This window comes from Ochotona princeps, chromosome 10 (assembly GCF_030435755.1).
Source record: "Ochotona princeps isolate mOchPri1 chromosome 10, mOchPri1.hap1, whole genome shotgun sequence".
Taxonomy (NCBI): domain Eukaryota; kingdom Metazoa; phylum Chordata; class Mammalia; order Lagomorpha; family Ochotonidae; genus Ochotona; species Ochotona princeps.
The window spans coordinates 55,665,062-55,684,166 of NC_080841.1; the positions used below are offsets into that span (position 1 = coordinate 55,665,062).

Genomic DNA, 19,105 nt, shown 5'->3' on the forward strand with positions numbered 1-19,105 from the left:
CTCAAGCACTTGGACCAAAATCTGTAGGTCTCAGGTGCATGAGCAAGAAGCCGGGTGGAAGGGGAGTGGCCAGGACCCAAGCCAGCCCTCCGACGATTCACTCACTGCCTGATGCCTCCGATGCCTCTTGTCCCTCGAATTCTTTTTTTTTTTTTTTTTTAGAAAGTCAACCTAAAGAGTTCCGGCTGCACAGAGATCTTCATGAAAGCTAGTTTCAGCTCCCATGGGAGCTGCCTACCACGAATTCTGAGTGCATGTCAGCTTGTGCAGCCCGAGGAGACAGGAGGGCATCCCAGGCCTTGGCCCCTGGCCTCTGGGTCTCTGGGTCTCCCTTAAAAGCTGAGTCAGCCCAGAGGGCAGAGACTGAGGCTCCCTGCCGTCAGATCCGGTGAAATACAGCATTGCCAACCCCTGACACCTCCTGGCTCTCCTTCTTGTGTCTCTCCCCCATCAGCCAGCATGCGGGAGCACAGGGCTTAGGCAGGGAGAATGACTACAGGGGACGATACAGCAGGCAGTAAGGAGGTGCGAGACCCAGGGGAAGACACCCACTCCCCTTGGGGCCTACCAAGTTACTTGCTACAGACTAGGCTCCAGTTTGGTCATTTGCACACCCATTCCAGAGAGTAAAGGAGAACTTTTCTCCTTGTTTTTCAAGCATTAAGATAAAGAGATTCATAAACATGAAGACTGGTTTATAAGCATCACTTGAGAAAGAAGAAGACAGCTCTGGGCTCTCAGAGTTCATCATTCCTCTTTATTTTCATCTTAATTGAAACAGAGACAGCTTCCTTCTGGCTGGTTCACTGCTTAGATGCTAGCAGCAGCTGCCAGGACTGGGCCAGGCTGAAGCCAGAAGGCAGCAACTGAGACCACTTCCAGGTCTCCCACGGGATTCTAGTACTTGGAGCTGTCATCTGCTGCCTCCCAGGCTGTGTAGCAGCGGAGCCGCTTTCCTGTTCACTATAGCTCTGCTTTGAAATGTGGCCATACAAATGACCTTGAACAAAATGACCTTCAAGAGACTCCCATCACGTAGTCATGGTAGGGACGGTGCTGGCCTTCAGCAGCCTAGGCATGGTGTTAACCTGATAGACACCCACAGGCTAGGGCACCGACAGCTACGATGCGAACCTTGTACAGATCCTTTGGTTTTCATCCCCAGGGCTTGTGGCACCAGAAGGGACAAAAAAAAAAAAAAAAAAAGAAAGAAAGAAAAAAGAAACCCACACACCCCAGGATAATTAGAAATTATGAATAAATAAAAGGTTATCACCATTAAAAAGAAGGTGCCTGAGAATACAACATGTGATGTGAAAATAGTTAATCATGTTTATGGTAAAACTCTTAAACTTGTCTCTCAGATTTGGAGATCAAAACACTAACACATAGACAAATTCACCCTGTGCGCAACACAACCATAGGGTAAGAGAACAATGGCCCCACATGGGATGTTGACAACATACGCCGGAGTCAGGCCCTGCCACATTGGGTGCTGTGAGAGTATTTTGCTCTGTGAAGAGGACACGGGGTCCTCAGGAATGCCTTCAATACCTAAACCCAACTCCTTTTTCAGTGCTGAAAGATCAAACTACCTACTTGAATCGGGATCCTGCTGAATCCATTCGATGACTTTGGGAGAACAAGTTGGATGAGACCTGTAACTCCAAGGCAGAGAGGAACCTCATGGGTTTTTGTTAACAGATGCAATGAGTGGTACACTGTGGACAATGTCCTTCCTGGTGGATTTGCCAAGTCTGAACTTCACAAACACTCACTACAGACAAATTCAAGGGGTGACTTCCTGGGGCATCCACCATAGCCCTGGGTGCCTCAGCCCAGCATGCAAGCCTCAGCCTGGGACACACCTGGTTCTTGGCATATGGTGTAACCTGTTCATCGTCTGTCCCTCTGAGGGGCTCACCTGTGGACTGTGATCAGCAGGAGGACTTCCAGGAATCTATTTCCAGCTCTAAGAGATGCCTGCCTGGTCTATCACCCACATTTCTGTCTTCATTTCCTCAATAAAACTTGGTTAGAATTGCAACAACAACAAACTATTTCCTTCAGCTCACTGGTGCCCTTGGAATGCACGGAACTAAAATGAGGTAACCAAGACGAATCTTTTTCAGTGCTCTTCACTGCAAAGGGAGCGTGCTTTTTCTGATGTGGAAGTAGGGACTCTGGGAACAGGTGAAACCAGTGCTGAGGGAAGGCACTTCTGTGTCACCACAGATGTCCATAAGGGATGCTTACAATTGCTCGCGTCGCCTATCTCAATACTGAGGTGTCTGAGTCCATCAAGAGAACAGGAAGCGCTCATATCTGGGGTTTCCAGAAGTTTCTACTCATGTGATAATGCAATGAGACTGGCTTTCTCAAAATTACCATTTTTCCCAAAATCAACCTCCATTTCACTCTCATGACTCAAAATTATAGTCTGTTATTTTCAGTAAAAACACCAGGGAAGCAAAATTATGTCAGGAAATGAAAGCACAGTTGGAACCAAAGTACCATCGTTCACCCCTCAAAACCGAAGGAAACAACCTGAAGAAATATATGAAAGCATTTACCAAGTATTTTTAATTCTCTCAGGAAAGGAAGGGAGATCCTGAGTAGGAGCTTTTGTGTCCTGTGCTGGCTCTGGATATGGGACTCAGTCAGGCATCACAAATCACACCCATTCCCCACCTCTACCCCCCAAAACACACAGAAGCTCCTCAGTCTCAAGGCCATTCGCCCCACACCACAGTCCCGGAAGATGCATGCCAGGGTTTTCCTTTGCAGAAGGATGCCAGGCCCGGAGGTGGGCAGCATGGGCAGTGTCAACCCTCCCTTCCCCAGCCCTGGAGGCCCAGCTGGCTGCCTCTCTCTGGGATCCTCCCCAGGGTGGGCAGCAGTAGCTGCCGCTGCTCTGTGAAGACCTGCCCACTTCAGGCTAGGGAAGGTTGTAGATGTGCAGGATGAGAGCGGGAAAGGCCGGTCTGTGTGGCCATCCTGCCAGCCAGCTCGGGCTGACGATCATGCCTCCCGCAGCTTCCCGGAGCCTCCATCACAAGTTCTCCTTCAGCAGCCCCAGCTTCCTCAGGGCCTCCCGGCGAGCCTCCTCAGTAGAGCCGCGGCCGGAGAACTGCACGGTGATGCCCTGGGGTCTGAAGCCCACTGCCCTGGGCAGCGAGCCAGCGCGCCGCCTCGTGTCTGCTGGGGGCCCGCCTCCGTCCTCTGGCTGCTGCCTGTGCGTGTAGAAGCTCTTGCTGGCGTTCTGGCGTGCCAGTTTACTACTGGTGACAGCTGGGTCTGGCCGGAAGGTGACGGTCTTGCCGGTGGAGACGAAGGGACTGGGCTCACTCCGGAGGACATCATGGATGCTCTGGAAGCCACTAGCCGGCAAAGGGCCCCGCTCCGTCTGCACGCCTCGGGAGTGCTGGCGGCCAGTCTGTGCTGCCCTCGGGGCCTCGGCCGTGCCGGCTCGGCTCCGCTCAGGGGCTGCAGCACCTGCAGGCACGTTTCTCCCCTGCTCCCCCGCGAACTCGTTCTTCTGGTCCTCCCTGTGAGCGGCTGATGCAGCCAGGAAGGAGACACCATTGATGTTGGCCAGGACCTGGGCTTTGCGCTCCTGCACGTTGACGGCGGCTTTGGAGATGGTCTTGTTGAACTCCTTCCCCGCGCTGTTGGTCACGCTGATGTTGCTGGGGAAGCGGTGCACCTTGGCCGCGGGCTGGGCCGAGTGTCGGTGCCACAGGGAGGGCTCCCCGGACCGCGGCGCTGGTGGCGTCGGTGTCCTCCATTCTCCAGGCCTGGCCTCCTTTGAGGGCGATGTAGGTGAGGACGCTTCGCCTCCTGCCAGCTTCTCTGAAATCTTCTGGGCAATGACCAGAGGGGTGGGGACAGAGCGGGCCAGTTTCGGGTGCTCTGCGGGAGGAGGGGAGAGCGTCTCTTTCCTCTGGGAGGTTGGGGCCTCCATGCTGGGTAGGGAAGGTGGCGGAGGTAGGGCGTCTGGTGCCGTGGGGTCCAGCGGCCGCGAACTCTCGGCCTCTGGTTTCCCACACTCAGAGAGGGTAGTGGGAGTATCTTCCTTTCCGACAGGTGCAGCCCCTGTGAGGAGGGGGAAGAAGCTTCGTTAGCTGCCATTTGATGTTATAGGAAATGCATATGTTCCTTTTCCCTGGCCTGAAGGGAGGCATAAAGCGAAGCGACTCCCTCTGCCTCCCCACCACACACACTTGCACGGCGCCTCTCTGAACAAGCCGTTCAGGTCCCTGTGGCCCAGTCTAGCCAGAATAACCCGATCTGGGCCAGCCCAAGACCTGCAGGTGAGCAGCACCTGCAAGTATCCTGGCAAAGGGCTGCTGGGCACCAACCCCGAGCCCGCCAAGGGGACCCCAGGCAGCAGCGCCCCTGGGTCCTTCCAGCTAGGCCTCTTGGCAGCCTTGGTGAGATCCCAGGGGCCAGCCCCACAGCCCCCACTCAGCCCTGCCCATTTTCTTACAGTATACTGGCTACCGAAGTGGTTACTGAGGAGGCACTTAGAACTGCTCTGAAAAGCAACTTAGTAGGTGTAGGGGGCCTATTTTCAAAACGTGTTTCCCTCAGCATGTTTATGTGAGCTGACAAGGTTTCAAAAGGCAGAGAGAGAGAGATCATTCATCTGTTGTTTCACTCCCCAAATGGCTGCAGCAGACAGGACTGGCCAGATCAAAGCCAGGGGCTGGGGCTGGTACGATGGCTCAACTGGCAGTCCTCTGCCTACAAACACCGGTTCATGTCCCAGCTACTCCACTTCCCATCCAACTTCCTACTATGGCCTGGGAAAGCAGTGAAGGGTGGCCCAAAGCCTTGGGACCCTGCAACCATGTGGGAGACTCAGAAGCTCCTGGTTGCTGGCACCTGGCTTTGAATTGGCTTAGCACTGGTGGCTGCAGCCATCTAGGGAGTAAACTGGCAGATCAAATATCTTTCTATCTTTCCTTCTCTTTGTAAATCTGCCTTTCAAATAAATCTGTTGAAAAAAAAAAAAGGAAAAGAAAAAAAGAAAGAAAAGAAAAAGCCAGGGGCGAAGAGTCTCCCGTGTGGGTATAGGGCACTGGGACCTCTTCCACTGGTTTCTCAGAGGCATTAGCAGGGAACTGCACTGAAGTAGAACAATGGGAGTTGAACTGCCACCTAAATGGGATGCTGGCGAAGCTGGCAGTTTTAAAGGCTCAGCAGGCTTGGATGACATGCAGGAGCTACACTTCAAGGCAGAAAAGTGTAATACAACCATGAGTTTCACGTTGTCTGCTCTCAGGAAAGATGGCTGTAGACAAGCTCTGTCTTTAAGAGGAAAAATCAGCCACAGCAGGCCCATGTGCCATTCAGAGTGACACACAGCCATGCTTCCAATCATGCACACACTCCCGGAGGCTCGTGACGAATGGCAGCATTTTATAAAGTGAGTGGAGCAAGCGTATTCCCTCCTCTTCATCCCTCATCCTTCCCAGCCCTACCTCCTTGCCCACATTTGTCTCTAAGTAACCACTAAGAATCAGGAAAAGCACAGACCAGAGGGAATTTCTCTGGGTCCACTTCCCCCCAAGTCCACCCTGTGGCACAGTTCCCTATAAGTTGATCGGAGTTAGGCAAAACAGATATAGCAGATGCTGAGCCAAATTTTGCTGCTAGCCTCTTGTTTTTCTGAATCATGCTGGCTTTTCAGTCTAAACTCTTATCTCAGGAGGTCAGGACACAGAAATGAGGTAGAGGCTTGCCCTGAAATACTAGGGTATCCTATGTTTCCTTATAGAATATAATTGTGGGGCCAATGCTGTGGCATAACATGCTAAGCCCCTGTCTGCAGTGCTAGCATCCCATATAGGCACTGGCTTATGCTCCGATCCTCTGCTTCCAATCCATCTCCCTGCTTGTGGCCCGGGAAAGTAGTCAAGGATGACCCAAAGCTTTGGAGCCCCAGAAAAAGTTCCTTGTTCCTGGCTTTTGTTGGCTTACTTCTAGTCATTGTGGTCATTTGGGGGAGTGAACCAGTGGATGGAAAATCTGTCTTTCCTTCTTTCTGTAACTCTGCCTTTCAAATAAAAGTAAATCTTAAAAAAAAGCTTTCTTTAAAAAAGGGAATGCAATTGTTTTCTGGAAGCCATTTCCAATTTCCTTCCTTCCTTTTCTCCCTTTTTCCTACCTCACTATCCATCCATCCATCCATCCATCCATCCATCCATCCAATTTTCCTACTTATATAATTAATTAGCCTCATTCTTTATTCCAGTCCTTTTGGAGTTTCTTTGTTGGACAATTAGACTGAGGATGTTAATCTCTAAAAGTCTGTTTTAATTTTTTTAACTTAAAAGACAGGAACAGAGATAGAGAAATATACCTCATCCATTAGTTCATTCCTCAAATGTGCACTACAGCCAGGGCTGGGCCAGGTCAGTCATGAGCCTTGAACTTAATGTACATTTCCCATGTGGATGGCAGAGACCTAGGTACTTGAGCCATCACCTGCTGCTTCCCAGCGTGTGGGTTAATCCACAGCTTAACCACAGGGCCACATACCTGCCTCTTCCAGGTAAAAATCTGCTAGGCCTCAAGAACATTGACACTGGTCAAGGTAGACATGCCCATCTCATGGGGACAGCCCTCACCTGCTAGCTGGGCCACATCTGGAAGGCACTCAGCTTCCCCAGCTGCAGGTCCTGGTGGTACCAAATCAATGACATCTTCAGGCTCGGAGTGGCTGGAAGTGCTCTCCTCCAGAGACTGTGGGGAGTGGCAGTGGATCCCACTGTCACACTGGGCTGGCTCTTCAAAGTCATCTTCCAGGGAATCCAGAGTCTCTTCAAAGAACAGGATAACATCCTTTTCCTCGTGTGTGAGGTACTTCAGGCTCTCATCGTCCTGTGAGGTGTGGGGATCAGAGATGGGAGAGAGAAGATAAACGGTGGTTTGGTTGTAGAGGAAAAGCTATGGCTAAATAGTGATCTGTAGTACCTAGCACTGGGCAGGATGCCCTGCAGCTAAAAGATCCCTAACATGGACAGAGTGCGCCTGCGTATTCCTCACTATTTTACCTGCATGAAAAACAAAAGAACCACTGGCATGGGTGTCTGGCCTAGCAGTTAACAAGCTAATTAAGATGCCAACATCATGTATCAGTGTGTTTGGGTTCAACACCAAGTTCTGGTTCCTGATTCTAACTTCCTGTTAATGCAGACCCTCAGAGGCAGTGGTGTTGGCTCAAGTGATTGGGTTCCTGTCACCCATGCAGGAGATCTGGGTTGGGGTCCTGGTTCCCAGGCATCTGGGGCAGTGAACCAGTAATGCAGGAGTGCACTTGCTTGCTTCCTCTCTTGTCAACTGTATAAACAGATACAATTTTTTGAAAGGAGAAAGATGAACAAGCAGGAAAAAAAAAAAGAAAAGAAAACAGAAGGTCAGTCTGGGAAGGCCAACATCTGAGTGAAGAATTCCAGGAACAATCACAGAAAAAGAGTGAAGAAGAAATGATATGATTAACATGAAGAAAATAATTTGTAAAAATGTCCCTTGCAGAAGTATGAGTTTCAAATGGAAAGGGATCATTAGTATACAATCTAATGAACAAGATAAAACAATACCAACAAACATTGCTGTGAAATTTCCAGTGAATAGAAAAATTAAGATCCTGAACACTTCTCAGACTGAGACATCAGGTCACATACACAAGATGAGAACTCAAGCATAGAGGTGACTGCAGTGAGTAAGAGAATGTCCTCACTGCTCTGTTTTTTAAAATAAGTTTCTCTTTTTTCCCCTAAGATTTATTTATTTTTATTGGAAAGGCAGATTTACAGAAAGAAAGATCTTTCATCCTTTGGTTCACTTCCCAAGGGGCCTTAACAGCCAAGGCTAAGCTGATCTGAACCCACATCTCCAACATGAGTGCCAGGTCCCAAGGACTTTCTCCTCTGCTGCTTTCCCAGGTCATAAGCAAAGCTGGATCAGAAGCAGAGTAGCTGCAATATGAACCTGTACCCATATGGGATACAGGCACTTGCAAGTGAAGGATTAGCCTGTTTAGCCGCTGTCATGGTTGACATGCACACTTCAATACTCAAGATAGCATAATGGAAACTACTCTCAAATGATCCCAAAACAATAAAGAGTATGTGTGTCTGTGTGTGTGTAGACACAGCATCAGAAATAGAAACAAGAGTGCAAAAGCAAGAAAAAATTTAATTTGTGAATCTGAGTAAAGAATATGTGGGAGTTCTCTGTACTACTCATAATTCCTCTGTAAGTCTGAAATGATTTCAACCTTAAAAATTAAACAAAACAAATAAAAGATTAGGGATCATAATAGCTTCAGACTTCTCAACAGCAACACTGGAAGTCAGAAGATAATGGAATAATGGAATAAACCTGGAATAAACTCTAAACTAGAATTCCACATGTAATCCAATTATTAATGAGGATTATGGTGAAACAAAGACATTTGTTAAGACTCACAAGGTCTGATGAGCTGAGCTCTCACATCTGTCTTTCTCAAGAAGCTACTGCAAGGTGGCAGGGCATGTGGTTTCCTCCTTCAACAAGGGAGTAAGCCACAATGACACAGGAGCAAGGAAATAGGACAATCCAGACAAGAAAGTCACAGGACTCTCAGAAAAAAAAATAGTGACATCCCCAGAAGTCTAGCTGTGCAGTCAACAGTCAGTCCAGCTCACAACATGCCAGAGAGCTAAGCACAAAACCAAGCAATCATAGGAAGACCAATGATGCATAAGGAAACATTTGTCTCCCATCCTCTATCTTTAATCAATCAATTCTCTCTCTCTCACTTTCTCTCTCTCTATATATATATATATTCTCCCCCCTCCAGTTTATTTTAATGCAAGTATTTTTAATAGCAAGAAAATAAGCAAGCAAACTAAAAACAAGAATCTAAAATGTCTGTTAGGGTATGGCTAAACAAACCATGGCCTATTTACAGATAAAATATGCAGCCATTTCAAATATTGTGTGTGTGATGTGTGTTTAAAGACATTTATTTTTAGTGGAAAGGCAGATTTACAGAGAGAAGGAGAGACAGAGAGAAAGATCTTTTGTCTGCTGGTTCACTCCCCAAAGAGCCACAACAGCCAAAGCTGAACCAATCCAAAGCTAGGAGCAAGGAGCTTCTTCTGGGATTCCCACGCGGGTGCAGGGTCCCAAGGTTTTGGACCGTCCTTAACTGCTTTCCAAGGCACAAGCAGGGTGCTAGATGTGAAGTAGAGCAGCCGAGATGCAAACCAGTGCTCATACAGGATCCTGGCATGTGCAAGGCAAAGATTAGCCACTGAGCCATCATACTAGGCCCAGTGTGGTTTTTTAAAAAAGATTTATTTAAGAATCAGAGTTGGGCCCGGCGGCGTGGTCTAGCGGCTAAAGTCCTCGCCTTGAAAGCCCCGGGATCCCATATGGGCGCCGGTTCTAATCCCGGCAGCTCCACTTCCCATCCAGCTCCCTGCCTGTGGCCTGGGAAAGCAGTTGAGGACGGCCCAATGCATTGGGACACTGCACCCGCGTGGGAGACCCAGAAGAGGTTCCAGGTTCCCGGCTTCGGATCGGCGCGCATCGGCCCGTTGCGGCTCACTTGGGGAGTGAAACATCGGACGGAAGATCTTCCTCTCTGTCTCTCCTCTGTATATATATCTGCCTGTAATAAAATGAATAAATCTTTAAAAAAAAAAAAAAAAAAAAAAGAATCAGAGTTAAGGGGCGATCATGGTGGCTCAGCAGGCCAGTCTTCCCCTTGAAAATGCCAACATTCCAAACTGGTACCAGTTTGTGTCCTGACTGCTCCACCTCCCATCCAGCTCTCTGCTTATGGCCTGGGAAAGTAGCAGAGGATGGCCCAAATGCTTTAACCCCTGCACCCATGTGGGAGACTCAGAAAAGCTCCTGGTTTCTGGCTCCGGACTGGCTTAGCTCTAGCCCTTGTGGTGATCTGGGGAGTGAATCAGCAGATAGAAGACCTCTCTATATAGTAATATGCTTTTTAAATAAAATAAATAAACCTTAAAAATAAAAAAGAGAGTTGAGAGAGAGAGATCTTCCATCCATTGGTTTACTCTGAGATGTTTGCAGTGGCCAAGAGCTTCATCTGGGCCAGAAGTGGGCCAGATGGGACATGAGCTGGTGCCCATTTGGGTTGCTGGCATTGCAGCTAGTAGCTTTACATGCTATATCATAACCTGGCTATCAGCTTGCTTCTGAAGGAATGAACACTCAGGAGAAAAGTATACCTGGATAAGGTAAGCAGATACAATGAACATGACAAGGGACAATGAGCAGCAAGCACCTGCTAGATGCAGTCCTAGGACAATTTCTGAATTGTAGTGTCTCCACATTGGGAGATATCCAGCTCAACAGCTTTCTGAAGTGATCATGCTAAACCCAGACTACCACCCAGCAGGGCTGGCAGCATGCCATGCACAACATGCCTGTACTAGGCATGTTGTCTGTGTGTTTTCTTGGCACTTGTTATGGCTCTACTCACCTGAGTCTCACTTCCTGTTACTTTCCCTATCAGATTCCACAGCAGCTTTGGCCAACTTTTTTATTTTTTATTTTTTGGTAAAGGACCAAATACGAAGGATTTGGGGCTCTGGTGGTGGCAACCATTCAATACCACAGATGTAGCAAAAAAAATGCACAGTATGTACATTCACGTACAGTATGCATGAATGAGCTTATCCTCAGCACACTAATCCACTATTTACAAAAAGGCACTGGCGCTGGGTGGGCATCCACATTTAGTTCACAGGATGTTGTCAACTCTTGTTCTAGAATCAAATCATGTGGTGTCTCTTATATTTGTTTCTTTGTCAACAATGCCTATCTTTTGGAGGCCAATCTTTTTTTTTAAGATTTATTTATCTTTATTTGATAGGCAGATTTAAAAGAGAGAAGGAGAAACAGAGAGAAAAATCTTTCATCCACTGGTTCATTCCCCCAGTGGCCACAATGGCCCATAGCTGAACTGATGTGAAGCCAGAAACCAAAAGCTTCTCCTGGGTCCCCATGTGGGTGCAGGGTCCCAAAGAATTGGGCCACCCTCTGCTTTCCCAGGCCATTAGCAGGGAGCTGAAAGAGAAGTGGAGCATCTGGGACTTAAACCAGCATCCATTTGGGATGCCAATGCCACAAGGTAGAAGATTGGCCTGTTGAGCCATGACCCCAGTCTCCAGAGCCCCATCTCATCCAACCTTTGTGGCCCAATTTAAATATCATACAGCTGTAATCCACTCCCAAAGCACTGACAACCCAATCACACACTCAAATGCTCAAGTGTCTACTAAGTGGAAACACAACAGGGTGAACAACGAGCTTGCTTCCTTGGAGTTGGAGCTCCTGACATAGGCCTGTCCCAGTCCTGGATGTTTCAGGCATTTGAGCAGTGAACTAATGGACAGAAGATCTCTGTCTCTCTTATCTCTGTCGTGCTGCCTCAGAGGTAAAATCAAAATAAAGAAATAAATACTTTTTTGTGTGGTTGGTTTGTTTTTTAAGTAGAGGGGTTAGTGTCATGCTGCGGTGGTTAACTTACCACCTGCAATGCTGGCATCCACTTCTGATCCAGCTTCCTGGCAGTGAGTCCGGGAAGGCAGTGGATGGTGGCCCAAGAGCTTGAGGCCCTGCCACCGACATGGGAGATCTGGAATAGAGGTCTTAGATCCTGCCTTTGGTCTGGCCAAGCCATTTGTGGAATAAACCAGGTTGATGGGAAGACACTCACTCTCTCTCTCTCTCTCTCTCTCTCTCTCTCTCTCTCCTACCTTCCCCTACCCCCATCACCTTCTCTGTCACTCTGCCTTTCAAATAGAGAAATAATAAGACTTGAAAAAAGGATGTCAATTTGTGCTTTTAAAAAGTTTGCTCATGGCCTGGCACGGTAGCCTAGTGGCTAAAGTCCTCACCTTTCATGGCCAGGGATCCCATATAGGCGTCAGTTCGTATCGTGGCTGCTCTACTTCCCATCCAGCTCCCTGCTTGTTGCCTGGGAAAGCAGTAGAGGACCGCCTAAAGCCTTGGGACCCTGCACCCATGTGGGAGATGCAGAAGAAGCTCCTGGCTTTGGATCAGCTTAGCTCCAGTTGTTGCAGTCGCTTGGGAAGTGAGCCAAGGGATAGAAGATCTTTCTCTCTGTCCCTTCTTCTTGACGTAAATCTGCCTTTCCAAGAAAACTGCCCACACAGCATCGATGGTTCCTGGCACCCACCAGGTAGCTACTGCAACCAAACATCTGTAGCTGCCTTCTCCTGTGTGCTCATTTGACCTGCTGATGACCAGAACATGAAACTCCTAAGACATCTGTGACCCTCTCTGTTTTGTGACTTTTAGAATGCATTTAAGATTGGTGGCGCCATCCAGGATTACAGGGCATGGTGTGATGCGTTCCTGCCTCATCTCTTCCTCGTACACCTTAATTTTGCTGGATTACCCCATCTCCCATCAACTCAGCACATGCTACTCTCCGTCACCCGAGGACTACTCCTCCTCCTAGCCACAAGGAGTTGATTACCTCAGGGAGCCAACATAAAAGCCTTACAAGCCTATATTCTTCAGGGCTTTCAGCATAAGATAGATCCCACTGGTGAACAGAACCATAATGGACATTGTGAGGCTGACGTGACAGTTACAGTCCTAACCAAAGTCCTAACCACAACCACTGAATAAAAGACTAGGGTAGTAGAGCAGCACTCTCTGCCCCTTCCCCCAATTCAGGACCATACTCTTCCAGAGTTCTTGGAGAATCTACCTGGGTTAGGTGGAATTGTTTTCCTGGGCTGTAAACCCTCACTTAAGACATGTCCCAACTTCCCACAGGACAAAGTAAGGCAGGACTGGGAAGCCATCAGGGGCAGCCCCAATGTGAGATTCTGCAAAGAGCTAGGGAGGGCAGGCAGCCCTATAGAACTGCTCTGGTCCTGTGTGTGCTGAGAGCCGATAACACCACCATCACGGGCATAAGGTGACTTCCTGGAGCTCACACACCTGCCTCGTGGGAGGGGCCAAGATTAGAACTGCAGCCCTGCTTGCTTTGTTCTGCCACTTCCCTTTCTAGTTATCTACTAATAAGCACCACCAGATCCCTGCTGGTACACCTGCCCAGGTTCTGTGTGTCTTCTTCTGCCCTTCCTCTGCTGACGGTTACTGCAGAATCCTTCCCTGCTCCTGGGTGGTCTATGCAAAAGACACACACACCTGTGGCAGCCAGGCTGATGGGCAAGCAATCCAGGTCCCAGGAGACTTAAGATTCTTGCATTTTCAGTCTCTCTGATGTCTTTCTCTCGAGGGTTAGGGCTGCACAGTATGGGCTGGCTGACTGAGTGTATCCCTAAATGCCTTCTTTGGGATCAGCCTGGCTCAGATGCCCTCCAGATGAACTTGGAATCTGCGTGCTCCTGAGAGAGCAGAGAAAGCAGCAACCTGGCAGCCGAGGCAGGAGGGCAGGGTACTGCAGGGTCAGAAAATGGGACATGGCCCTAGCCCTCCTTTTGTTAGGAGGACACACTGGACACAGCTCTCAAATGAAGACAGATGGACCAGTGTTGAGGCACAGAGGGCTAAGTCACTGGCTGCGGCGCCAGTTCAAGCTGCTCCACTTCTGGACCAACTCCGTTAATGTGCATGGAAAAGCAGTGTAAGATATCCCATGTACTTGAGCCAATGTACCCATGTGGGAGGCCCAGAAGATCTTGGCTCCTGTCTGGCCCAAACCATTGTGGCCATTTTGGGCGTGAACTGACAGATGGTAGCTGCCCTTCAACTAACTAACTAACTAACTAACTAACTAACTAACTAACTAACTAACTAACTAAACAAGTAAGATGAGGACATACAAGCGCCTGGAACAGAGGCCAATGCTCAGAGCTCCTTCTCAATGGTGTAAGGGCAGTGGGAAGGAGGATGCAGTGACTGCTACCAGCTGGGAGTTTCCAATGTCCTAAAACTGACTGTGGTGGTGGCTACACAACTATGTAGATATATTGCAAATCTTCCATGGAAACCAGGGGGCCCCTGCTGGGCTGGTGGCACCCTGGGAAGTAGCACTCCCTGACTTAGGAAACAGAGATAAATGCAAAACAGTAGTTTTCTCAGGGAATGGGGATTAAACAAAACACAATCCAAGTTTGTCCCTATAAATTTGGAAGCTGGAGTCACCACAGCAGAAATGAAGGAAACAACCCCTTTCTGTCTGGGTGTTTCTAATGAACCAACCTGAATTGCAGAATGAAAGGAAGCTCTTTAAAGCCACAATTCTGCAGAGATTGAGAGACTGGAAAACCACACCTGCCCTGTTCTCTTGTACCATGCTGACTTCGGGTGATGTCCACAGGCCTCTGCAGGTATGTGTGGGATGGCTGCTTTTCTTCAACACTGTGACAAATGGAGTACATGTTGTGGTGTGGGAGGTTAATGCTCCACTTACGATGTCCACATCCCACATGGGAGCATTAGTTTGAGTGCTGATTACTCTGCTTCTCATCCAGCTCCCTGCTAACGTGCCTGGGAGGCAGCTGATGACCCGCATGTGGTTCTGGACTCCTGGACCTGGCTGTTGTGGACATTTGGGGGAGTGAATCTGTGAGTACAATCTCTCTTTTGCTCTCTTAAGTAGAAGAAAATAAATTAACTTTTTTAAAATAGAAGGATTATATTCCTTTCCCAATATGTATATTAGATTTTAAATACATAATTTTCAAAATGTTATTTTCACACACACACACAGAGCAAAATCTCCCATCTGCTGCTTCATTCTGCACATGACTAAACACAGCCAGGGCTGGGCCAGACAGAAGCTACAAGTACTGAACTCCACCCAGGGCCCCCAAGGTGGGTGGTTGAAAGACTTAAGCACCCAAATTATCATTACAGCCTTCCAACTTGTACATCCTCAAGAAACTGGATCAAAAGTGTAGTAGCTGGGACATGAAGCAGGTGGAACTTAATCCTAAGCAGTCTGACAGGCAATGCAGGCATCCCAAGCAATGCCTTAAGAATGAACCACTGTGTCCACCCCAATTTCCTGAAATGAGCCAAGCACCAAGATTCCCAGGCAGGCAGCCTAGAGGACTGCTGTTAGCAGAGCACTTGATGGTCACAGACTCCTCTTGGAAAAACCAACATTGTGTCCCTGATGTTTGAGCAATGCCCTGTTGATCTGACCATCAAGGCTGATGAGATGCTCAAAAGCTGGAATGAGGGCAGAGAGAAGACATGACCCCAACTCTCTGCCTGGCTTCCCAGGCCACGCTTGCTGCTTTCCTCAGGAGCCTCCTGAGAAAGGTCACAAGTACACGTGGCGCTTCTCCAGTCTCAGAATCAGGGCTTAATTATGGTCATTTCTAACTAGACATGATGGTAATTTTTATCTATGGCTCACTGAGACCTGTACTTCTGGCAGGAGAGGTATCAACAAACCAGTGTGCCAGGAATCTGCATCCAGCTTTGATTACAGAACTAAAGAGTAATGGCTTCAGGGGATTACAGTTGGGCATGAATCCTGAGAACCTTGAACTTCTTAAAACTAGCTAAACAAATCATGATCTCTTATCTGTTCCTGGGTCAGTGTCTCATACAGAGAAAACAAACAGCTCAGGAATGTAGTATTCTAAATGTCCCAACCCCCTTATTAGCTGGCGTCACAGTGTCCACCTCTTCACATGGCTGCCTTGTCACTATACTGAGTTTCTGAAAACATGAAAACTCAGTCTTAGCCCATTACTTATCAGTTACTGTAAACAGCATGTATTTACTAAAAATTTACTGAATTTAGTTTTTGTGAAAGCTATTTAGCTGTGTTTTAAACCAGTTGTTGATCCTCGGGATGGTTTTGGATTATCCTCTGTGGTTCTTTTCTGTTTTCCTTTTTAAACATTTATACAGTATTATACAGTATGCACACATCTTGGGGTATGGAGCCAGACTTAGAAGGAGGACAGGGTCACTGACGGGCTAGTCTGCCTCTCCCTGTCCAATCCTCCGGGGCTTTCCTTGCCATGAAACCAGTAACATCCTGACAAGTTCCCAGTGTGCTACGCAGGCTTCAGTCTAACATCACTGTGAGGAAAATCTTTGCCACTGCTTCTGTTACCTTCTAACCCCAACTGTCACTTCCAGAGCCACGTCACTGGTTAGCACAGGGAGAAGATGGGGTGTGTGTGTTGAGAGGGGAGCTCCAACACAGTGCACTGAATCCCCAAAACTCATTCAGAAACTGCTTCCTGGGTTTTGCCCAAGGCAAGAAGCATGCGTGGGATGGCCCCCAGCCACTGCCATAGAGGCAGACACGGGACAGTCCTAAAGCAATGACGGCTTCCTGCTCTCTCCAGCTAGCCAAACCAGATTCTCCAGGGAGCTGCAGCAGGCCCAGGAGCAGGGCAGAGGTGAGGAACACATTCTCAGCAAGAAGCCAGGACTGCTGACACTGGGCAGCCCTTGCCCTCAGCAGTGGCACGTAGGAGGTTACAGGGGAGAAGAGGGGTTGGGACATCAGCCCAAGTGATGAGGTCAAGAACACAGGTTGCCTGACACCCAAAGCTTGCTTTGGTAGCATCAGACACCCACTGCTGATGCACATCTCTAAATCCTTCCCAAGGTCAGCTCAGAATAAACACAACGGTGCTGGAGACCAACCAGCTTCTCATCCATGCTGGTTTCCCCGGAGGAACTCGTCACCCTCAGTTCCTGAGTAAGGAAAGGGGTACATTCTCCCAAGGCCTTACGGTGAAGGGAAGGCTCAGCAGCCACTCAGTAAGAGCAGCCTCTCTCCCCCACTATCCGCTGAGGCTTCCAAGCTGAGAGGAATTCCACCACCGTCCATGCTTTTCCTTGCATCTCTTCCTCCTACTGGTGGGCTTTTCTAGATTGCTTTTGTCTTTGATCACTGAAAGTAAGATCATCCTTTTCTGCCAAGTAGCTCACCAATTTCTTAATTCTGTCAGTCCCATTATGGGGAATCACATTGAACATAAAGAATACTAACCTCAGTGGTTCTTTTCTATTTGATAAGATCTTTTCTTTTTTAAAGATTTATTTATTTTTATTGGAAAGTCAGATATACAGAGAGGAGGAGAGACAGAGAGGAAGATCTTTTGTCCGATGATTCACTCCCCAAGTGAGCGCAATGGCCGGTGCTGTGCCGATTCAGAGCCAGGAGCCAGGAGCCAGGAACTTCCTCCAGGTCTCCCACGCGGGTGCAGGGTCCCAATGCCTTGGGCCATTCTGTACTGCTTTCCCAGGCCACAAGCAGGGAGCTGGATGGGAAGTGGAGCTGCTGGGATTAGTACCGGCTCTCATATGGGATCCTGGGGCGTTCAAGGTGAGGACTTTAGTTGCTAGGCCATGGCGCTGGGCCCAGATCTTTTCCTTTTTAAACATTTGTACAGTATGCACAGATCTTTGTTTTTAAAAGATTCACTTATTTCAAAGGCAGAATTACAGAGATGGAAAGAAAAGGAAATGTCTTCCATAAGCTGGTCCACTCCCCAAATGGTCACAATGGCAGACAGGTCTGGCTGAAGCCAGAAGTCAGAAACTCCATCAGAGTCTTTCACGAGGGTGACAGGGGCCCAGGCACTCGGGTCATCCTCCACTGCTAGCCCAGGCACATTACCAGGAATCCCAGCCTGCTGCAATAGCTCAGTGACTAAACCCTCACTTTAAGTGCCAGGATCCCATATGGGCGCCAGTTCATGTCCTAGATGCTTCACCTCCCATCCCGCTCCCTGCTTGTGACCTGGGAAAGCAGCAGAGGACAGCTCAAAGCCTTGGGATCCTGCACCCAAGTAGGAGACCCAGAGGAGGCTCCTGCCTCTAAATTGGCTCAGCTCTGGCCCTTGCAGCCATTTGGGGAGTGAACCAGCGGATGGAAGCTCTTTCTCTCTTCCTCTCCTTCTCTGTAAACCTGCTTTTCCAATAATAATAAATAAATCTTCAAAAAAAAAAAAAAACCAACAAGGGGTCAGACTGGAAGAGGAGCAGCTGGAACACAAATTGGCACTCAATATGGGACGCAGGCATCACAGGCAAATCCTGTTGCACACAATGCTGGCCCCATTTGGCAGAATCAGAAAATAACCCTGTGATCTCTGTGTATTTGTCTACTGCCCAGTGCCCACCACTGTGGAGACGAGAACATAGGGCAGAAGCAGCACTTTCCTTCCCGCCTCTGGGAAGCACATGATTACAGCACATTCTTTATGCTCTACATTACATGATGTTGTCCTGTATTCCACTGTGTTTCTGTCACTGCATGTCAGGAGGTTTCCTTAGTCCTCACATACACCTGCTCATGGTGTTCCAGAGTATTCCTTTGCAGAAATACTGGTTGTCATCACATTATTTCACAGTTGGTGTCTTTCTTACAACTGGCAAGCTGAGAAATGCTGGCATCTCATTTTGAATGACAAGTAAAGATTTTTCAATTATCATGTTAACACCTGATTTTCACCAAGTGCTGCACTTGGTGACTGAGCATCCTTGTCTACATAGGAATGACAAGTTTGAAGTTCAAGTTCAGACCTGGCGTGATTGCTCCACTAACTACCTCCACCTCCAAGTGCCTGGATCCCACATGGGCACTGATTTGTGTCCTGGCTGCTCCACTTCCTACCCCGCTCCCTCCTTATGACCTGGAAAAGAAGTAGAAGATGGTCCAAAGCCTTGGGATGCTACACCTGTGTGGGAGACCTAGAAGGAATTCCTAGCTTCAGATCAGCTCTGCTCTGCTCTGGCCATTGTGGCCATTTGAGAAGTGAACAGCAGATGGAAGATCTTTCTGTCTCTTCTCTCTATTTATCTGCCTTTCTAATAAAAATAAATTAAACAGTTTAAAAAAAAGAATGTAATGTATTGGTTTATAGTAAAGGTAGTCTGACCTCTCAAGAGGCTGCTCATGGTTTACTTTTTCCTTATAAGTGATTCTTTTTTTCTGAATACCTTCTAGTAAGGTGTAGCTGCATCTACCCAACTGGTCAAATTCTAGAATACCTGGCTAAGAGCACACAGCTTACATATGCTTTTCCTTTGAAATGTACCACCAACTTCAATATAAATAGGAGGCAGCACTTCTCAAAAGTTAGGGGTG

General features: G+C 48.2%; 1 protein-coding gene across 2 annotated transcripts in view; it reads right to left on the bottom strand.

Moving 5' to 3' along the window:
- Nucleotides 1-2,556: 2,556 nt before the first annotated feature.
- Nucleotides 2,557-19,105, bottom strand: part of PROSER2 (proline and serine rich 2) — a 56,202-nt gene continuing 39,653 nt past the window's right edge. For both annotated transcript variants that reach the window (XM_058669477.1, XM_004588519.2), the window contains 2 exons: nt 6,636-6,888; nt 2,557-4,095 (listed from right to left, as the gene is read on the bottom strand). In XM_058669477.1, coding sequence (XP_058525460.1) covers nt 3,053-4,095; nt 6,636-6,888 — 1,296 coding nt within the window. In that variant the 3' untranslated portion in view covers nt 2,557-3,052. The remainder of the gene's footprint in view (nt 4,096-6,635; nt 6,889-19,105) is intronic.